General features: G+C 36.1%; 1 protein-coding gene across 6 annotated transcripts in view; it reads right to left on the reverse strand.

The window, feature by feature from the left end:
- adka (adenosine kinase a) overlaps positions 1 to 23,872 on the reverse strand; it is a 282,153-nt gene that overhangs the window by 216,280 nt on the left and 42,001 nt on the right. For all 6 annotated transcript variants that reach the window (XR_012388462.1, XR_012388464.1, XR_012388465.1 and 3 more), the window contains exon 4: positions 11,362 to 11,440. Coding sequence is in view for 2 of the 6 variants with exons in the window: in NM_212791.2 (NP_997956.1) it covers positions 11,362 to 11,440 (79 nt within the window). In the remaining 4 variants the exon portion in view is untranslated. The remainder of the gene's footprint in view (positions 1 to 11,361; positions 11,441 to 23,872) is intronic.

Here is a 23,872-nt window from a genome sequence, read left to right on the forward strand (position 1 = left end):
CTTCCAGTAAACTAAGTTACAGTGGCAGGATGAGGAAAGGTGTGATTTCATGAGAATCCTGCAAAAAAAGTTCAGTGTCAGCATTTGGGTGTAACCTCTAACTGCTAAGGCCTCACAAGAGACACGTCGCTTCCTGCGCCAGACGGAAATGGATGCCAGTCCGCTGCTCACCAGGAATGCAAAGGTGAGTCTGGCTGTTTCTTTTCTTTTTCAGGACGCTTAATTGTCTGTGACCCTCCATCAACTCAGGAAGGAAATAAACTGTTCTTGGCAGCGCAGTTGTCCGAGAAGCTGGCGCTTTTGAATGTTAACATTCAATTAACCTTCTGTCGAGAAGCGGAGGAGCATGCTTAATGACGGGCCCGTTTTCGCCTTCGCACTGCATCGCACATCATCTCCAAAACCTGCAGGTATTTAGCAATCATTAATCAGACAACCTCCCTGCGCTGAAGGTACATTAAACATTCACTCTGCAGAAATCCAGAACAATGAGGAGGATTTCACACTTGCGAGTCTCTAAATCCTTAATCTTACACTAAAGTATTGAGATGTTCTTCCACTTCCATTCTATCTGAAGCGAATATCGGAAACACATGTTGTGGCCATTCACTGTGGAGATTTTAGCGCAGCCTGGTATGCGTCTTGTTAATCTCAGAGCTTTCAAACGTTCTTTTGCACTGAAATTTCCTTTCATCCGAACGCTTCCCCCTGCCAAGTGTGATACACGTGTAGCATTTGCCATTTTCCTCCTTTTTCCACTGAGGCTAGCTCTTCCATGAAAGACAAAAAAATATATTAACTCTTTATCGAGAAAGGTCAGATGGACACAAGAGACGTTTTTTTCTTTCTTTCAAAGAAAAGCAAAGAAGTAAGTCAAGTCAAACATGAGGTCATGGAACGTTTCGTCTTCGAAGTCTGATGTCTGGTTCTAGGCACCAACTTTCCCCAATTTAAGTTTCCATGCAAAAAATATGAACTGGGAAAGGCCTTTGTGTGCTGAAGAGAGCTAAGTGATTTTCTTCACAGAGGAGTTCCAACTACAGAGTGCACATGTGTTTCCAATAAAAGAGTCCAGTTTGAGTCCAAGGTTGGGCCCCCTCACCACTTTGAAAAAGAATCTGCAAAGGCACTGTGGGCCAGCGACAAATGGGGAAAGAAGGAGAACAGAAGTAGCTGAGGAAAGAAAGGTTGCAGAACAAAGATATCTTTTTGCTTGCTTGCTTTTGTTCACCCAAAAATGAAATATCTGTCATCATTTACTCACTCCCATGTCGTTCCAAACCTGTGTGACTTTCTTTGTGGAACACAAAAGATAATATTTTAAAGAATGTTGGCAGAATTTTTTAAAGATATAGTTCACCAAAAAATAAAATTCTGCCATCATTTACTCAACCCTTTCAAAGCCAATTTGAGTTTCTTTCTTCTGTTAAACACAAAAGAGGATATTTTAAAAAATGATGGTACCTCCAAAGCAATTTTTTCTTACTATAGAAGTCGATGGGAGGCAGACTGTGGCACAGTGGGTAGCACTGTCACCTCACAGCAAGAAGGTCACTGGTTCCAGCTGGGTCAGTTGGCATTTCTGTGTGGAGTTTGCATGTTCTCCCTATGTTTGCATGGGTTTCCTCTAGGTGCTCCGATTTCCCGGTCCAAAGACATGCGCTACAGATGGACTGGGAAAGCTAAATTGTCTGTAGTGTATGAGTGTGAATGAGAGTGTATGGGTGTTTACCAGAGAATGGTTGCAGTCAGAAGGGCATCCTCTGCCTAAAACATGTGCTGGATAAGTTAGTGGTTCATTTCGCTGTGATGCCCACTGATTAATATATGGACTAAGCCGAAAATTAATGAATAAATGAATGAATGACTAAATGAATGGGTCAATGGGCACGAGCATTTTTCGAAATATCTGCTTTCATGTTGAACAGAAGAAAGTCAGAAAGATTTATAACCACACTGAATGTAGATTAAATAGTGAGGAACACTGTTCATTTTAGTAGTCTGTGTTTTAAAAATTCCTACCGACATGAGTAAATGATACACAAGCATAACCTAAATTGATATCAATCACCAAATACATTCCACTAGTGACATTCGAAAGTGCTCTCAGAAACATTAGACCATTAGCCTCATTAAGACTCTCGATACGATCCAGCAACAAATGTATGAGTTTAAAAGTGCCAACTGTTCAAACCTGCAGGCCTGCAGAGCTCCAGAGGAGTAATTTAACCTCCCAATGGAGGCAGCACCTAACAACTGCTCTCTCTGTTGGTAAGTGTCAGCTTCTTCCCCTCTCAAACTCTCCGTTGCTCAAGGGGCCACACCAGGGGTGCACATGTAATGGAGCCGAGTCTTGGATCACAGTGCTGAAGAATGCTTGGGGAACATTGTATATACAGTGGAGGAGAGTGTGATTCTCTGCCCCGGCTTTGATGTCTGGGGCTGTAGAGCAGTGGTGCTGCGTTCTCTTTGCAGTGCAATATAAAGAGAATGGGAGATCGTTACTTTCTGCAGGTGAGAGTCTTCATCTGTGAAAATCCTGTGGGGCTGAGTGGTGCCTGTCAGACTAAGACTATATGTCTCCTGCACAAATTTACCAATTCAGACACATCAAAAGAGCCATCCGGGGAGGCTTAAAGCTGAACCACTAATAGATTTATATTGACGTCCTAGGCTTTATAGTAGAATGAGGAATGTACGTGGTAACAGAATGGAAAGTCTTAAAGGGGTAGTTCACACAAAATAAATATTCAGTCATCACTTATTCACCATTATGACATTGCAAATGCTCATGACTCACTTTCTTTTGTGGAGCACAACAAGACAAATTCTGAAGAATAGGCTTGTTTTTTTTTCCTCTGCAATTACAACGTCTGGAAACTAAAGCTTCCAAAAGCATAGACACTCATAAAGAATGTAAAAGAATAAACAGTGTCATGTCAAGGTTCATTCCTATATTTTCTGAAGTCATTTAATGGCTTTGTGTGATAAACAAATCCAAGTTATAAATCACTGACAACTAACTGTTGAATTTTGAAATTAAATCCTTGACTGGGCTTGGATAAGACAACATATTACAATATTAAGCTGGCACAAAAATATTTAAAACATTAAATGTGGAGTTATTTTCAAATCCAGTAAGCTTTCAGAATGGTTTACCATTAGTCAAGATTGTTTCAACCAAAAAAAATTAATAAATAAATAAAAAAAAATTTCAGGATTGACTAAAGCTCAGCTCACACACAGCAATAAAAAAAATCTATACAGTAAACACAAACAATCTGTAGTAGTAATTCTGCTAACAACATAAGCCCTATCATAAACCCGAGTGTTTGGACGTGTTTGGCGTGATTTGTTGCTATTTTCAGATCAGCACAACAGTATTTTTCATGTTTTGCGTTACATTGTTCAAATAGAAAATCCATTTGCACTACTTTGTGGACTCATAAATGTTCCATTCTAGAAAGGAGGTGTGTTAAGGTGCATTGCTGGTGCGTTGCTTTTTTGAGGAACTGAAAAAGACCGCACTATTGACCAACTGAAAGCTGCTCTGAAGTACACCGCATATGGCACGAGTTATGCACCTATGCAGGTCCAAACGCTTACACATTGCTTAATACACACAGGATGTACAGCAATACATAAATATATTTACATATGAAAAAAAGGATTAAATTGCAACAAAAATTATTATTTTTTATATAAATATAAAAATCACTACCTCCATGCCTTCACTACCTCCAGGGTTTTTTCAGTTTATTAATGACAATTTGCATTTGTATAATGTTATTAGCCCCTTTCACACAGTGATACCGGTAAATATCTGGAAACTTTACTGGTATATTCAAATAAAGTGCTGTTCACACAGGCGAGGATGTTACGGAATTTTTCCGGAAAAGAGCATTCACACATCCATTCCAAAATACCAGTAAATTCTGACATCGTTAACCAGAAATGACCTGTAAACGGCTGTGCTTGTATTTGTAAATGTTTGACTACATTACAAACTCTGGATGGATCAGTGTTGTGAACAACTTCGATGAAAACATATAGAGACACACTTTTGCATGTCGAGATGTTCATGATGTGTGTGTGTGTGTGTGTGTGTGTGTGCTGGCTCACCAGCTGCTTCATGGGCACACCCGACGCAGAGCTTGAAGGTAAACAAACAACGGCTTATCATAAGCATATTATCGATAATTATTAACACTGTTGGCAATAAGAAAAAACATATACAGTAAATGTTATCATCTAGAAGCTAAAGGTGTCTGGAAAAATATTCAAAGGCTTTTATTTTCATAAACCGCGCGGATGTGAATGCGTCTGACTGTTCTGATTGGCTGAAGTAGACGTCTCACGTCTAGACGTGCACGCGCTCTTTCCAGCAATTGTTCTTCTGCATTCACACAGCGCAGCAATCCGGCAAATTACCGGTAATGTTACAACTTCTCTTTCGGGAAAATTGCCAGAACGAATTTACCGGTATTTTCAAAAAGGGCCTGTTCACACATACATCCTTTCCGGAAAATTGCCGGTAATTTTCCGGAAAGGTCTGTATGTGTGAAAGGGGCTATTGATAGTAGTATTATATATTATATTCATTTTTATATTTGGTTTAATAAAAACGAGGTTAGATGTGTTTCCCAGTGATGGGTTGCAGCTGAAAGAGCATCCGCTGCGTAAAACATATGCTAGATAAGTTGGCGGTTCATTCCGATGACCCCAGGGACTAAGCCGAAGGAAAATGAAGGAAAGGCAGTTCAGATTTGTCAACCTGCCAGGTTTTGAAGACATATGCATTACCATATGGAACAAAGAAATAGGACGTGTGTTTGAATAAGGTCAAGGTTTTTGATGTCGTTATTATTGTTTATTTATTTACTTGCTGGAAATAAGAACTGAATATAGAAATAGTTTTGAAACAAATCTTTGCACTTTACAAATGAAAATAAATAGGTAGACTAATAGATGCTTTCAGTGAAGTGCGTACAACACTGTTTTCTTATCCACAAAAATAAAGGAGTAAAGAGAAAAAGTAAAGTATAGAGAAAGTAAGGAGGCTGAATGGAGGAGGCTCATTCTTTATCCTCGCACAGATTGTCTGTTTAACCATTTTCTCGTTAGTGAAGACGTGAGTTTTTTCACTTACAAAGTCTGCCAAGTAAATAGCAAATGCGCCATGGCACAACGCAACTGACTCTTAAAGGGAATGGGAGATGAAACTAGGAGAAAATGGTTTAATGCACGTTATGCTCAAAACACACCCATAACTCATTAAGAGAATAAGCACAACACTGTTAGACCACGCACAGAGGTGCACTGCAGATCGTATTTTTCCATCTATAGAATAGCAAAAGTGGATTCGGACATGCCCTTAATGCCTTTGCACCATGCACTTTAGATTTTGCGCCTAGATTGTTAAAATATAGCCCCATATCTTAATAACAAAACCAGAAAAAATAAAAATTTGACATTTCCCCCCCATGCTTTAAAATTGTCATGTTGATTGCATCATCAGATTGCTCTAATTGGTTCTAGGCTTGATGGTTATCATAGTTTACGTAATTATACAGTAACAGTGTTCCAACTTTGAATTTCCAAAAAAGTAAGTCGGACAAGAAGGTGAGCAAATGAAGACAGAATAATTCTGAACTTTGAATGACTGAACCTTTAGGTAAGACTTGAGGAATGTATTTCTGCTGCGTGTTTAAATGAAAGGCTGAGAAAGAAGAAAGTATAAGGTGGCAAAAAAGGCGATCAGTTTGATTTTTTATGGCCTCTGGAAGAGTAGGAGAGAAAAGAGAAAAACGGAGAGAGCTCTGGCTCTCCAATGACTGGTTGTTCTTGTGTAAATGGTCTACCTATCATGGTCAGGTATTGGGAGCGGAACAAGCTCCCTCCCACGTCTGCCAAGCAGTGCCCGAGGCTGAGAACAGCCTCCGATTGGAGCACCTCATCTCCACATGGGCGCTTTGATGTTCGCGCAAAAGGCAGCCCATGTCATTGCGTATGAAAGCTCTCGTTTTCCGCGACACCGACACATAGGTTGCATTGCTGTTGGCGTTCCAGGTGCTGCCATGTGTTAATCTCTGAGCCCTGGTTCCGCATCAAGCTTCCCTTCTTGCACGAGCCAGCTTTGAAGAGCTGTCTGATCAAACTGCTGCTTAACAACCCACATATCACTGGGAGCCTTCGTAACTAGCAAATAGGCACAACTTTAACCACCCTGACTCTGTTATCTGCAACGGCAGGTGAAGAGCTGGAAGATCCTCGTGAGGACGTTCACAGCAAATCCTGTTAAGCAAAATAAATGTTGGAACACAGCTAAAAAAAAAAAAAAAAAGAAAGACTTGAAATGAAGAATCATTTCTGTAAGTCCTTTCGGGCTGCATTGAGGTCATAACAAATGTGCCCGACAACACAAGGAGTCAGACACTAAAGTAATGAAATCACATTTGCTTGCACTGGCAGATTCCCAAATGATTATCCACAGTCTTACCTCATCACACACCGTGGTCTGTATTTCATGGTGATAGATGCAAGCCTCTACAGCCTAATGCATCTGTAGATTTGAACACAGTGCATCATCTGGAGATCATCAGAAAATTCCATGCGTCTGTTTAGATGATATATGTCTAAATAACTCCTGTATCTGAGCTCTTAAAAGTGTTGCTGTCTGCAGCCACCTGCAAAAGTACACAGCGGTACTGGACATGTGCTGGAGGAATCAAACTCCGTCTAGTTGGGCCCTGAGGGCAACAAGGCCATTTGAGCAGATCTCATTCTCTGCTGTGACAGCACCCTACTTGCCCATCAGGGACTTAAGATTGTTTCTGCTGTTACCCTTAAACAATATCACACAAATAAAATATCCCACTCAGATGTGTAGCATCATGTCTTGGGAATACGAGGAACAACTTTGAAAAAATGAAAAAGGGAAAAACAATATTTAGACTCTCTGGAAACGCTCTAACCCAAAAATGGCTGCAGACTAGGCCAGCTAAAGAGAAAGGCTGAAAAGATTGTCAGATAACTGCCTCTCGTTTGGGCTATAAATATGGGAGATGCATCCAGTTTTAAATCTTGCTGTGTCTCAAGTAACAAATATAAACATGCAACCGGTAAGCTGGAGAGAAAATGGGTGCAACAAAAGATACATTGCATAGAGAAAGCTTAAAGACTTAGTTCACATAAAAATGAAAATTACTAGAATTATTTACTCTCCCATATGTGGTTTCAAACCTGAATTTCTTTCTAAACAATATTGGAAATATCTTAAAAATGTTGCAATATCTTTTTTTTTTCTTTGATTTACAATTGAGGTCATAATTATTAGCCCCACTGAACTATTATAATTATTATTATAATATTGAACTAGATATTTTTCAAGACACTTATATACAGCTTAAAGTGACATTTAAAGGCTTAAGTAGGTAAATTAGGCTAGATAGGGTAATTAGGCAAGTTATTGATTAATGATGTTTGTTTTGTAGACTTTTTTCTAGCCAAAATAAACATAAAAAAAATCAAAGTGGGGCTAATAATTCTAACTTCAACTGTATGTTGCAATATGAATACAGTTTCACAAGGTGGTCTGTTTGACAGTTTTCTAGTGAGTCTAACAGTATTCAAGTACAAAAACTAAATCGTACAGAAAAGCTTTTCACCTTCAGAAGAAATTTGTCAAAATTAAAAGTTTTTCCATAAAACAAGCCGCATTATCTGCTAATGGGGTAAAATAATCATATATTTGGACTGAAAACAAGACAAAAAAGATGTTACGTGAAGTTATTACCTATTAATTCTGCCTAGGGGAACACGGGTACTCACAATGTAGATTGAATAAAGAAAAACAAAAGATTACAATTTTTTAAATTACAAAACATTCAATTACAAAAAGAAAAACGGTACAACCTGTCTACTAACCAATTGCCATATTAACAAAAAAGTAAAGAGTTAATAACAAAGTAGTACTGAAAAATCAAAAGTAAACTCATTTTTTCATAAATAGTATAACTTATTAAATACAATTAATCTTCGTTACACCTCCAAACATCATAATTTCTTGTGCCCAATTGTTTTAAACTCTCTTAAAAATCACACGCAAACGATAAACTTTCACTCTATTATGGTTAAACTGAACAGTGACTCTACAAATCAGATACTGTCCTACTGTCACTACTACACTCTTCAAAACAGCGTTCGGTCAATTTAACAGCATTACCAATTCTGGATTATGGAGATTTTATTCACAGATCAGCTTCAAAAACTCTCCTTCACAAACTGGATGTTGTTTACCATGCAGCAATTAGTTTTGTTACTGGTGCACCATTTATTACTCATCACTGCCACCTGTATTCTTTATTGAATTGGTCTTCTCTTCAAGCATGTCATCAAATTCATTGGTTTCTGTTCACTAACAAAGCTTTTATAGAGAAAACTCCACTATATCTACAGCCACTTCTTAAAACTCAGAAAACGTGGTGAAATGTGCGCACTAGTAGTTTTATTAACCTTTGCATACCCAAAGTTTGCACTTCATTTGGCCGCTACTCTTCAGTTTCTGGTGCCGATGGTTTGAATCATCTGTTGCAGACCTTAAAGACACTTTCATTCCAATATCATTCGTTAAATAATAAATCCAGTTAATAGTACAAGATCACTGTGCTTGTTTTTAGTTTTTCCTTGGTTTTATTTGTTATTATCTGCGTTTATGAAATTGTTATTGTGTCACAACTGCTTCGTATCTGCTTTTAATGTTACCTCTTGGCCAGGTCGTCATTGTAGATGAAAACTTGTTCTCAATTGACTTAGCTGTTTAAATAATGGTTATTACTGTAGGTCCTGGTCAACTATAATTCAAACTTAACATGGCATATCTTGCAATGTGATAACTGAGGATGCATACATTCCGATACCGATGCTACAACTATATACTGTGCAGCCTTAAAAAGATTTAAAAAAAAACTGATCTGGTTGCTGGGACCCATCAACTTCCATACTATTTTTTAGTGAGTAAGGAAGTAAATGGGGACCAGCAACAAGAATTTTTAAAAAGATCTTATAGTGTGTTCAACAGAAAAAAAAGGTTTTAAACAAGTGAAGGACTGAGTAAATGATGACAGATTTCATTTTAATCCATCCCTTTAATTGGCTCATTATGCCTATTTTACACGATTTAATAAAAGTCTTAGGTCTCTCAAGAATGTGCATGTGACTGTAAAGAATGAAATATTTTATGGATCGTTTATCATACCATGCTGTAAATTCACCCTTTCAGACGAAGCAAAAATCAATGGTAATGTGTGTCTGCTTTAAATGCAAATAAGCAGCCAGAGTCCAGCCTCCTTAGCAGCCTCCTGAGCCTTTACAGCATGTGCTTCAGTTATTCCAGCAACAACAAACAAAACAAGCACTTAAAACAATTCTCAGATTAGGCATCTGATACACAAAGCTGATATTTTCGAGCTCACAGGTACAAAGCGTGCACACAGAAAGCCTGCTGCCAGACTACTAGAGCTGTGGTGAAAAATCATTTGAGAAATTGATTCCGCATCCATTCTGAGATTTTCAACACGTATTGGTATTCTCTCAATTTTAAGCTTAGTTTTATACAGCAGATTCCGCTCTAGGCTAGTTTAACCAAACACTTATAAAAAAAGAAAGCTTGTGCTTGTTGACTGCTATGTCACAAAATTAATGTAAACACAAGTTACTATGCACACTCTTGTAATTCACTTAACCTTTTCTTAATTTTATTAATAGTTATTTTAGGTTCAAGTGACATCAATAAAGAAGTGGATGCAAGCAGGGTATGACTGTTTGTAAAGCTCTATGGCTGTTTGTGAGGCATATGAATAAAAATACGTTTTAAAAATCTCAGAATTGATGCAGAATCGGTTTCTCACATGATTTTATATTGCCACAGCTCTACACATCTCTTTCATGTCAACTGTTAAATATAAACAAGGTCAAGTCAAAAGCACACAAAAACAAACTATAGGTTACATGAAGTTGGGTTTTCTCTGTAAATGTAAATACACTACCTGTATTTAGTTTAAAAGTCTTCTATAAGGAACAACAAATAATAACTTTTAGTTGATCATTTGGTATCAGAAGTGGCTTATATTAAAGGAAAAGGCCTCTAGATTATACTTATTTTACCAAAATTATATATGATCATGCCTTGATTTTTAATTATTTAAATAGGACAGTAAGGTCTGACTTTGCTTAGACAAAATCTGGTCACTTAACAGAAATAATGTATAGTGTAAAATATACAATCATTGTGCAGTTTAAAAATACTTAATATTGTGTATGACTCTCATTAGCTTGAAGGACTGCATTCATACATCTCTGCAGTGACTCAAATTACTTATTAAAGTCATCTGGAATGGCAAAGAAAGCATTCTTGCAGGACTTCCAGAGTTCATCAAGATTTCTTGGATTCATCTTCAATGCCTCTTCCATCTTACCCCAAACATGCTCAATAATATTCCTGTCTGGTGACTGGTCAGGCCAATCTTGGAGCACCTTGACCTTCTTTGCTTTCAGGAACTTTGATGTGGAGGCTGAAGTATGAGAATAAGTGCTATCCTGCTGAAGAATTTGCCCTCTCCTGTGGTTTGTAATGTAATGGGCAGCACAAATGTCTTGATACCTCAGCTTGTTGATGTTGTCATCCACTCTGCAGATATCTTGCACACCCCCATACTGAATGTAACCCCAAACCATGAGTTTCCTTTATCAAACTTGAATGATATCTGTGAGAATCTTAGGTCTTCAGAGGTATTTGAGATGATTAAGATGCAGTTCAACAGATGATTCACTGGAAAAATGGACCTTTTGCCACTTTTCCAAATGATCAACTAGAAGTTATTATTTGTTACTCTTACAACTGGGATCGACGACAAGATTTGAGTCAGGTAGTGTAGTTTGGCAAGAAATCACATGTATATCAGTATATTAGATTTGTGTAACAACATCTCAACCAGTCTTCTCTCGTTTAGGGATGCACAGGGCAGGTATTATTTAAAATCATTGTTCACTTCAAGTGAAAATGCGCTAACAAAGTAATCAGTGTAAAATTTCATTTTATGAGGACTTTAAATGTTGTGGTTTGTGGTTTTACAGACATCCTAGACAAGCACTTTAGACCACAGAGAGAGGATATATAAAACCACTTGTCCACCAGTAAGAGCGTAGTGTCATTCACTGCATTTATGCAATTGCTAGACTTTTTCTCTCATTAATTGAAAGTAACTTCTGGTTATACATTTAATCCTGCAGTAGGAATTTATGACCTTGTCATTGCTAGCATTGTATGCATTAAATACTGGCTGCAATTAAAAAAACACCAACCTGTGCAACTTTCACAGAGTTCTGAGTGGCACCTCCAGCACGATATTCAACCTTGAATTTCTTGACCATCTCTTCAAACCTAAAGCACACAGAAAAGAGAAATACATTTAACACAAATAAAGATCTTTATGCATGCACACTTTTAATCAAATAGACTTAAACAATGAGAGGAGTTTGATGAAACTGAAACGAGGGCTGTTTCATTTTTAAACACAGGCCTTGTCCGGAGTATAATTCGCAAGATCACCCAGTGGAGATGCATCGAGAACAGAAAACCTCAGACACTGTAAACAGGAAATGGAGGACTTGAAGCCTTGTGCCGCAGGGCAGTGAGACTTCTGAGAAAAGTGTGTGTGTACTGTACTTCTGCACGCACCGTGTAGAGACATGAGCGCATACACAAAAACACAAAAGACCCACACAAAGGCAACAAACGACCTGCCCCACGTCTGGACATTATTAAAGAGGAAAGCATCCGCCACAAACCTGTGTGTGCAACAGATTTTAACAGCATGCAAATAGTCTGAGTCACGGAAGGACGTGACCTTCTGTAGCCTCTGCAGTCCAAACACAAGCATGGAAAGTACACATACACACACACACACACTATGAGTTCCTCTCATAATAACACTGATGGCTGAGGCTGATTATCTGCTCATAGATAAGCGGGATACTGTACATTTACTGTATACAGCAACCTCACTGACGTTAATTAAAGATAAAAGATGTGAAGAATATTTATCTATTTTTTCACAAACTACCTGACATGTGCAAACTTTATTTAAGATCAGTGAAACAAACATTGCTATTCTGATATTATATATGTTTTCCTGTAGCAAATCCATTGGCAAAACTATAAAGAAATTTTCTGCGCTCCTATTTTAGTCCACTATCTGCTTCATTAAAAACTAAAAATTCTACAAACATTTATGTATGATGTAATAAAAGAAACCAAAAGTGAAATCTAATTTTTGGATAGTACTTTAGTGTAATGTAGCTATGTGTTGAACTTCACTTTTGAGATAGGGCTATTTGTGCGTTCATCTGCTTGGATGCTAACATTATGTTTTATTAATGAGGTGTGGAATTTAGTCTTAATGTAATCTGTGTCCAGAAGTCCATTTGGCCTTTTTATAGCATTTTATTAATGCATATACCAATTTAAAAACTGCATACGTGACTGGCCTCAAGTTTAGAGGGCTTGCCTTGCTGTTAAATCCTGTATAACATGCATGTGTCACCTTCAGTAAAACATACAAGCAAATCTAAAATCTATAGCCATGATTTTGGAATGACTTGTTACAAGAGTAAAAGTTTTAGATGTATAAAAGTGATTAAACCTATTATTTTACTTTTTTTATCAGAACATAACACTACAGTCTTGCAGACATTTGTAATGGAAACACGCCTACTGCCGTACTTTCACACACACACGCACAAAAAATAAAAAATAAAAGGAGTTATAGGAGTAAAACTAAAACTATATAAAGAAAATATATATGATAAATGTGGAAGCAATAGTCTACAGGTAGATACAGGGATATAGCATATCATGTGTGTTTTTGAATACATGGCTTTTATCTTCACATAAAAATCTATTTACTTTTTGAAGAATAAATTCATGCTGCCAACTCTAGCTTTATAAACTTCTCCGTGACCACTCTTCAAACCCCAGCTGGCCCACTTTGGACCAAAGTATTCATAGCCTGAAAATCTCTTGCTGTTGGTCCCAAATAAGCCTGATTAAACACCGGAAGTGAACGTGAAAATGGTGTCATGCACTTGCACTTTTTCCTACAAGTTTTATTTTTGCATTTTGTACATTCTACTAACAATATTAACTTAACCTGAAGGAAATGTGAGTGGCTTTACTGAATAAAATGTAAAACTTGCTTGTCTTTAATGATTCAGTGTTGTTATACCTATGGCCAAAGCATTTCTATGTGGTTGCTAGGGTGCTTCGGGTGCAAAAAAGCTGACAAATTAGGATTTAAGATGACAGGTCAGTATATGTTTTGGGAAGACATGGCATTTTTTCCAATCATTTATAAATCAAAAACATTATTGTCAGTTGAAAAAAAATAGCAACTCGCATTTAATTGAAGGTACAAATTGTATGAGTACATGCTCCACAATTTGAGCTAGAGGAAGCTCAATTTGTTTTATTAAGAGACTATCATAACTTGAGATGGCCATTTGCAACAGATTAATGCACACAGCTCTTAACGATTGATGTCTTATGAAGCAAAACAATTGGCCTGTGAAAGAAACAATGTTATTTACCACATTATTACCTTTAATCCACAGCCTCAGGCAAATCCTCTAGAGTGACATCCTTTTTGCAAATGAGCCATTCATTTGAACCAGTTCTTAATGGCAAATAATATTATACCGTACATCTATCTTTACAGCAATCAGGCTCAACCATCCGAAACAGCTCGCAGCTCAAGCCAGCACAGATAAATAATAGACTTAGTCAGCACTTTAAGATGTGCCCAACAATCACTCATACTTGAAATGAGCCAATAAACTGGCAAATATGACCCTACGATGCCAAGTTTGCAAACTCAAACAGCAATTCCTCTCATGCTCATTGCATCACTGTATGATGCTGTGATTATGTAAACAATCTGGTGAGTTCATAGAACTGTTTTATGGTGTGCTTCAGGTTTATCCATCAATATATCATGAACAAACACAAAGTGTGTATTTTTATCATATGATACATTGATATTATTTACTGTTTCAAAGAATTTCAAATACAACCACAAATCTAAATCTGCAAACTGCAAAGGGGATTTTAGTTTTACAGTGTGAGTGTATAAAAAAGTAAAACAAATGGGTTCCACAATCAATTCAATTAAATCATTTTGAAATACAAAACTACAAACAATTGCAAAAGCAACTTATACTGGTCATCCAAAAGAATAAACCCAATATAAATGTTGTCTGTCTTTTTCACTCATTGACAGTCTCTTGAAAACTTGAATGAAGCATCCAAACTTTAAATTCTGGCACGTCTCATCCCTCTGTGTGCTAGCCTTGAGACGAACATGTTTGGCAGAATGACACATCTTCAAACTGATTGCTAATACTTCTGCCATCCCTCAAAACTACAGCATGGCCTATGAGACATGTATCCGTTTTACTGGCTGTTTGGTCCAGTCTGAAATACTGCCAGCCAGCGGACATGCGGCTATTTACTCACTCTTGACTTGTTCCAAACCAAAGTGTATTTTTCTGTTGAATAGCAAAGAAGATATATTGAAGATTGTTGGACTCACCACTGATTTCCATAGTATTTGTTTATTCTAGATGTTAATGATTTCGGGTCCCAACATTCTTCAAAATATCTAATTTTGTGTTTAACAAAACCTAGCAGAATTATAATTTTGGGGATGAACATTTCCTTTCATCTGTCTTTTTTTGTACCCATTTATTGAGCATAACTATGTTTTTTTTTTTTAAATTGCTGACGGATCAGTTCATGGGTTCAAGTACTAGCCATTCCCGATGCCAAGGTTTTAAGTGGTACAAGTGACATTTCTGATACCAGCATCAGAATCGAACAACCAGAGTGTTTCCTGTTTATTTGGTGTTGTTGTTTTTTTTTTTTTTTATAGTTAACTGCTGATAACTTACATTTTATAAACAACCAAAGACCACAGTTTTAGTTATAAATCTTTATAACTCTTCTAAAGCAAAACAGTCAGGAGGGTCCAGAGTAACTTAACAAATGTTTTACTTCTGAGTGAACTTGTAATCCAAATTTTACCCCTTAGACCTTTCCCTAACTCCTAGCCTTTGTTTTGCACATTCATGTGAAAGGGTCAGGGTATTCCAATTCTCTTTAGCCTGAAAGCGTAGGGCTAAGGGGAAGGGCTAAATACCCCTTGAAACAGAGATCTTTCAGGACCACATTCAAAACCAAGGCGTACACAAATTTCTTAGAATACACCAGCTACAACGGCAACATGGCTGCATACACGAATCAGGAGATGCACAAATTACTTTTTTTGGCAATATTATGATTTTTTACAACAAACAGTAACACTTTATAACAACTACACACTATGAATCATCTATTAAGAATTAGCAAATAGTACATTTATTACCTGTTAAGGATTATCTCTACATTAATAGATATACATATAATAGTTTATAAAGCAGTTTATAAATACATCTAAAAATGCTGTATTTATAATGTGCTTAATAATTGTGTTTTCATACTTTGTTAATAATTTTTTTAATACTTAGGAATTGCATTATTTACAAACAAGTTTTTTAAGAATAGCTGTTGGTTTTTAAGATCATTTAGAATAAGTTAGTAAATGATTAATAAACTATTCAAATAACATTCGTATATCTTTTTACTTAGGCATCATAATAGTTCATTTGTATGTTAATAGATGTTTACATTTCAAACTTCTTCCAGTTTTGTGACCTAATCTAGAGTGAAGACTATTTATGCTTTATAAATGCATTATAAATGACAATTAAAGGCTTAGTTATATTCTAAAAAGGAAAAAAAGAAAATTTAAGACTTTATTAATTTATATTTACTTGTAGATGCACAAATGAAACTGTATCAAATGAAAAATACATTTTGTTGCAATCTTAAGAAAAAATAAAATTAATGTGCTGTTTAAACATCGATAAATAACTTTGAAATGTTATATCATATTATATTGTTAAATGATCATGTTGTTTTATTTTATTTATTTGTTTTTATTTCTAACTGTATTTTAACACTCCAGTTATTCTGCAATGTTTAAACTAGTGATTTTTATCTTTTAGATAAGATTGCAAACATTTATTGTTCATTTGATCCAAAGCCTTTAATTATATTTTTTAATTGATTTATAAAGCATAAAGGTCACACCCTAGATTTTATGAATCATTTATTAACTCATTCTGAATTATTATAAAAGCCACTAACTACTAAATAATGAAATATTAATTGTTCATGACTAAATTCAGTAAGTAATAAAGTATGAAAACACAATCATTAAGCACATTACAAATGCGCTTTTGAGTCAAGAATACTGCATGTGTAGAAGTATTTATAAACTGCTTACTAGCGTCTATAAATTTAGAGTTAATGCTTTAAAGATAATGAATTAACTATTTGCTAATGCTTAATAGATTATTCATAGTGTGTAGATATTATAAAGTGTTACCAAAAAGACAAAAAAAAAAAATCTCTAATCTATTGACACTCTAATACCCTGTCAGAAAAGTCTCAAGCCTGATTTATACTTTTGTCTGGCTTCACACCGGGGACCTCTCCTGACTGCGCACGCACCTCACGAAACGGACAAGGCTTTTTTATCCTATTTTTTTTAAACTTGCCGCATTTGCCATTGTTATATTCTTTAAAACGACAGGGGGTAGTCAAAAGAAACTGACCATAAAATCAGACGGATAAACAGAGAAGTTTCCGAAACTACGTCATACCAGTAATATCATTCATTATTTTAGTATTTTTATAATTTATTTTAATGATCATAAAGATTCTTATAACCACTCAAGAATTTTTTTAAATCAATGTTTGATGCATCACTTCATATCTCTGACAGTTTAACCTATTAAAGTTTATTAAAATATTAATGACAAGAGAACATAGGTTGCTCTATAAATATATGTTTTTATCATAGCAAGAATAAAAGCAAAAACAATACACTTACTAAAAAATACTGATGTTTTTTTTTGTTGTTGTTGTTTGTTTGTTTTTAGCCCATATTACTTTCTGGTTAGATTCTGTTCTCTACTATTCTTGACCATTATTAAAAGTAAAGCAAATTCAAATTTTTCTAAATTAAAATTTGTAATATATACATAATCAGTGTAAAACCTATGAGGTACCTGGGTCTCCACTTCTGCCATGGCCTCTTTATGCTTTAACAAACTTATCCCTCAGGTTTTTCCAAACTTAACAAAAACCTTTCTCCTTTCTCATGGCTGTTGCAATTTCTAGCCAAGAATTATTGTCCATCTGATAATCCCTATGATCATGCATGGATGGATCATAAAGATGTCCGTACAGTCGTACCTGTTTTAGACAAAATCTCTTCAAAGTGTTTCATATCAAACTCAAATCAGATGCGGCGCCATGCGAACTGTTAAGTCGAGTAAAAGTGCGCTCTGCCAGCCGGAATCATGTCGCGCACACCTAAGGCGAACCTCCGCAAACACAGCAATGATGTCACATTTGCTGCGCACACTCAAGCGAACTAGCAGACGGGTCTATAAACCAGGCTTAATGCCTAAGAAATGGGTAGGCTATAAAGTTCATTTTCTTGTTTTTTCATAGATGAATATGGCCACGGTGTAAATGCACAGTACATTTACAAGCTTATTGCAGCATTATATCGTCACGATAATTTGATATCATTGCCTTATGTGATTTACTGAAAATTAATACCAAAAACAACGCAACTGGGATAACTAAAGCAGTCGCCATCCTCGATATCATATAACATAAAAGCTCGCCATGACCTATGATGATGATGATGATGTGTGTGTGTGTGTATTGTAGTTCTGTCCCAGTTTTAAGGGTAAATTTTGAAGCCCTTCAGGGGTAGGGGTTAAAAAAACAGAATTGGGATCTTAATACTTAAATGTTTGCCATCAGTAACCAGAAATCAATTGAACAATTTTATCTGGCTTGAAAACACTTGTCATTAACAAGGTCTACTTGTTGTTTTCACACATAACCAGTCAACCAAACATGAAGAGTAACCTTAACTAGGTGTGGCTCTAAATAACACAATTTTTGTTCCCATGAACTCCGTGAGAGTCGATGACGGCAATGATGTACGGAGCCCGCAGAGACACACACGGGTGCACAAAAGCAGCGATGGCTCATGAAAAGCTTATCATGTTCCATTAGAAGAGAGAGTGGCCTTGGGCAGTGAATGGGCCACCCCTGGCTCGCAGCACTTCCTCTGGGAGCGGGGTCAGCTCTCCCACGGATCTGTCACTGCTCTGGTGACACTGTCAGAGGGGAAAAGCCCATCAAGCAACACTTCATATTCAGCCAAGGAGCAGGAAGAAGCAGCGGGGGGCCGGTTTGAGCGAGGAGGGATCTCACATAACTACACATTTAAGTACTTCCTTTAGCAACAGGAGCTCGGAACGGCTTGGCAACAAAAGGCTCAGGCTGGAGATGGCTGGCATGTTGAGGCTCTTCGAGATGCTGGCCGACAACAAATGCACCGGTTTTCTCACTCCAGCTCGTCTTCAGCCTTTTGAAGCTTTTGTAAACAGTGGAGTGACACCTCCTCAGAGCACAATCACGTGCGTCTTCCTCGTGTGCGTCCGTGAGAGATGACTCTTAAAGGGACCACTCCACTGAAGTGAAAATTACCATCAATTAAAATCACTGACGTGTTTTCACTATTTCAACTGTGGAAATCAGAATGGTGCGCAAGAAAGACAGACAGATAATTGTGTGAAAATCTGAAGTGGGTGGTAATTTGTAAATGGCTAATTCCCTCCCAAAAAAGTGTAAAAAGGTCAGTACTAAACATCCGATTATGGCAACGTGTTAAGAGGTAGCAACGTTTTTACCTCTACTGCTAGAATCTTACTATACCAACCAGAATTGAATTTAAAGGCAAGCAACATGAATATAAAAGTATAGGAAAGTAAAACGTCACACAAAGGTGTCAAAAAAGACATGAAAAAGACAAGAAATGAAGATGAATTCCGAGGGTGAAGAATGTAGCGATGCCATGGTAGCTGAAGTCGGCCCTGATGAAGATGATGAAGAAGTTGGCTCACACTTTATTTTGATAGTCTGTTTGTTGAATTTAAGTTACATTGCATCTACATGCCAACTAATTCTCATTAGATTATAAGTTAAGTTGTTAAGTTGGGGTTAGTGTAAGTTGATGTACTTGCAAAGTTTCTTATAGTAGTAAGTAGTAACTTCAGGTAGAAATAACGATACTAAAGATATGAAAGAAATAAAGATATTATGAAAGCTTTATAAAAAAAATTCTCCAAGCAACAATTACGAAGACAAGTAAGGAGATAAAGGAATGCACAGGGTGTATAGTAAAAGCGAAGCAATGTATTTTGAATGCCGAAGATAAAAGCATTGGGCTCAATATTAGATCAATAATACTAATGATAATAAATACAAGGAAATATTTATAATAAAGAGATCATTAAACATTCCAAATGTGAAGTCAAGCACTACATTTACATATAGATGGATAAAATCTATATAAAAGTTCTTCTGTTAAAACTTTAAAAATGACGGCGCAATAGCCTAGTGCAGTGCTATTCAATTGGCGGCCCGCGGGCCGAACCCGGCCCCTGAGGCAATTTGTTCTGGCCCTCGAAATAGTGTGACTAAGACATCAAAAATAAATTTATTTCAGTCGAAAAACGGCCGCTATAGTTAAGAAGTGAAGTGCATCAGTTCAATTTAGCATGAGCTGCAGAGGCTGCGCAGAGCGTGAGTCACCATAAACGAGTGACACAGGCAGCCGAAAACATTCAAGTGATACATTTGGATGTTCTCTCTTAACTGCGCTTTAATTCGTCACAGTTAATTAATCATTGAGGCTTCTCTAAGCCGCATTTCTGTTGCACGTAACAAAACTAAACTGCTGCAATTAAACAAAGTTATGCAAAGTTGCCAACTGTGAGCTGGTTTATAGCTCCAAGTATGTACACCGAGGCTAATACGCACATACACAGGATTAACTATAGCAGCGGCTGTTCCCATTTCATTCTTTTCCGCTTGCAAGTTTGTTATTTCCAATGTAAGAATATATGACAATATGCGCGCACAAGCGGAGCATATTTTTTCTGTATGTATACATGTTATTTTATGTATGTATGAATGCAGATGGCAACAACAATTAATCTAAATAGCCATTTACTTACTCAATATAAAGCTTAAATTTACATTAGACGTGATAACTGTGAAACCATGATTATTCTTACTATATAATCGTACAGCCAAAATCTATAATCGTTCATCCATAATTGTTTTGCAGTTCAAAACATAGCATATGAACGTGTCTGAATTTAGAAGAAGCCTACGTTTGTTGTGCTCTGAAATACATTTGAATGTTTGTAAAAAAAAAATGATGTTATGCAACTTCGAAATACAATATATTGACATTTTAATGTAGAAAAAGCCAACGTGGATGTCTTAAGGAAAAATACAGCATATGGGCTCTTATATGCTGTTGTGTCATCACCCATATAGCAAGTCATATCTCTCCGGCCCTTCGTTTGGAATGCTTTTCATGAACCGGCCCCCATAACAAACTAATTAAATAACCCTGGCCTAGTGGTTAGCACGCTGACATGGTGCAGTAGCACTTCAGGGCATCCCGAGTTCGAATCACTAAGGAAAACAAATTAATTAAATCAGTCAAGAAATTGCATTAACTAATAATATTAAAATTGACAAATAAAATCTTAACAATCTGTTGCGATTTTCTGATATTTGGGATTTAGATTAAATGTAAGTATAGAGCATTGCAAACATTGCAAACTAAGCTTGTTAGATTCAAATAATGTAGTGTAAAACATTGTAAAATATCTGTGCATTGTTCATTAATATAAAAAGCTTATCAGATGTATAGGTATTATGAAGTAATATGAATAATGTATATATTTTTAAACATTATATATATATATATATCTTTTAAAAAATAGCTTAGCAAATAAAACACAAGGGAGGCCAACTGGGCAAAAAGGGGATGCCTCTCAGAGAATTTTAGAAGCTGTCATTCATTAATTCTCAGCATACTCAGTTTTTGTCTCTTTTTCATCTCTTGTTTATCCATAAAGCATCCATGTGGGATAAAAGAACGGCATCTTAACTGTATAGTAAATTGGACTAGCGTCACTGCGCAAAAAAACATTATATTCATGCTTCACTTCTGACGGGACAGTTTTTTTCTTTTTCTAATAATGCAGAGTTTTGAAGTAAGGGTTGATTTCTTTTAAAAATAACTTCTGAATCGGAATAAAAACCTGCGTATTAGCGCGCTGCTACATTGAAAACAAGATTTGATTTGCGCATTGGGACATAGCGGCTCATGCTGTCAAAGGCAAGTGGCGCTTAGAAGCTTTTGCCTTTACAAACTATTATTTCTGAATGCGCTGACGCTGAGATTTGGATGATCATTTGAGGCAAAAATATTTGTTGAACATGTACTACGTGCCTAAAGGATTCGCTTAATGTCATTAGCTCATTTTGGTCGAAAATGAAATTTAGCGGCTTTTGCATCTGAACTCTTCATTCAATAAATTGTAAAAGAAAATGTAAATAATTGAAAAATGAAAAAAAAAATTAAATCATTTTTAAATCATTTTAAACACCATGATATCAAATATTATATATCAATATTCCACACAGAAAGAAATCACATAAAAACTTCAGAAGAAATATCCCTACATACAGGGCATCAAAAATAAAATAAAATGTTTTAAAAATTGTTCATACAAACAAGAAAATTGTGGCTGGCTGAACATAAAAAATATATTAGAAAAATACAACCAACCAAAAGTCATTAAGACCCCTATTGAACAGAGAAAAAATTATCAGAGTAACTCATTTTGTCTGAAGAAAGAAACTCACACAAGCTTGCAATGACATGAGGATAAGTAAATGATGACGAAATTCTAATTTTAAACCTGAACTATCTATTTAAATGAGTATTGTTTCGAAGTCAAACCAAATAGAGATTTCAGTTTCACACGGCAAGCCCCGTTCACTGAAGTTTACTTAACGCGCTGTCAGTTTACAAACATGTTGGTATCAGGTCGTAACAATTAAAGCGTTTTTTCCAGCATTCCTGCAGTGCCCAGGTCAGGTGTGAGTTCAGAGGCCACCAGCGCCCCCTGTCTGGAGCTCAGGCCCCTGTGCTCTTCATAGCGTGGGAACAATATACACACTTCCTCGGCCTACAGAAAAAAACTACTAACCATTTTGACCACAGTGCGTGGGACTGAGCTAAGCAAGTCAAACCACGAGCATACGCACACACAAACACATCACCCTTTACACACATGTGCACACATGAAAAAAAAAACACTCTTGCACTCTGTGCCCAGATCTCCACTGGAGAGCACATCTTAGTTCTGGCCTCAAATGGGTCAGGACAACAACTCTGGATGGCAGAGAGTTACATGTGCTTTATTTTTTCGGTTTAATTTTTTCTGGATGCTGTTTTAAAAGACGCAGTGGAGAACACATACAAGTTCTTGCCTCAATTTTATTTTTTCCTGAATTAATTTTAGTTTAAAAAAAAAAAGTTGTTTATTTAATTTGTTTTGGACTCTATTTTAATAGATATACTGTATAAAATATAACTTCAATTGGCTTCCTGTTAAGTCACATATTGATTTTAAGACCTTGATTTTAATATATAAAGCAGAGCATGGGCTAGCAGCCGACTACATTTGTGACCTGGTAACTCTCGTCACTTCCACTAGCAGTCTTCATTCTGCATCTTTACTTATGCTGTACTGGCCATGCTGAAAACCTAAGACCATGTATGGTAGAGCTTTTTCGCACAGTGTGCCTAAGCCATTAAATGGTCTACCCATCAGCATCAGGAATGCCGCTTCTTTAGACTGTTTTAAGAAACTTCTCAAGACTCATCTTTTTACTGTTGCTTTTAATTTGATTATCATTGGTTAACTTGATTATATTTGTCAATTCAATCTTCCAATTTTATTGTTCATATTTTATTGTCTTTTTGTGATGTTCTTACTGTCTTTTTATTGTTCTGCTTTCTTAAAGTTTGCCTTGTATGCCTTTTAGCACTCTGGGTTTGAAAAAAGTGCAGTATAAATAAAATGTGTTATTATTATTATTAACTTCCAACATGATTCATTTTTTTTTTGTTTATTTTTTTCCCACTGAGTTCTATTTCCCCGTTTCCCCGACTCATTTTTAATAGTTAGAATAAATGTTAGTAATCAAACAAAGGCATGTCCAGCTAATTTAGTCATGAAACGTGAGCAAATTGACAAAAATTCATGAAAAACTTTATCTTTAATTTACACTATGAAATGTTTTACATTTTTTACAAATGAAACCGAAAAAACATTAAACCAGACTTTTATTTTGACAGGTTGTCCTGAAGACACTGATATGATATGATAGCTTTTACCACATGACAAGTACCAAAGATTTAGATGTATGTTTTTTTTTCTCAAAGTGACAGTAGCCAATGACAAAGAGCGCAATCAGCAGTGAAAGTGAAACCAAAAGTGTGCACATAACTTAAATGATCATATCACTTTTTAGATTTATGATAACGACAAACATTTTAGATGTTTTTTTCTTTCATAAATATTACGGAGTTGTGCATGAGAATAAAAGCGTACACTGTAAAAAGTAATAGCTATTCTTACTAATAAAATTAAGTGCAGTTAAAATTTATTATCGTTATAATTCTTATTATTTTTATTATTAACTTCTAACATGATTGTTTCCCCCATTAAATTAAATTTTTTCCATTTTTATTTC

The sequence above is a fragment of the Danio rerio genome, chromosome 13, assembly GCF_049306965.1.
Source record: "Danio rerio strain Tuebingen ecotype United States chromosome 13, GRCz12tu, whole genome shotgun sequence".
In the NCBI taxonomy this organism is placed as follows: domain Eukaryota; kingdom Metazoa; phylum Chordata; class Actinopteri; order Cypriniformes; family Danionidae; genus Danio; species Danio rerio.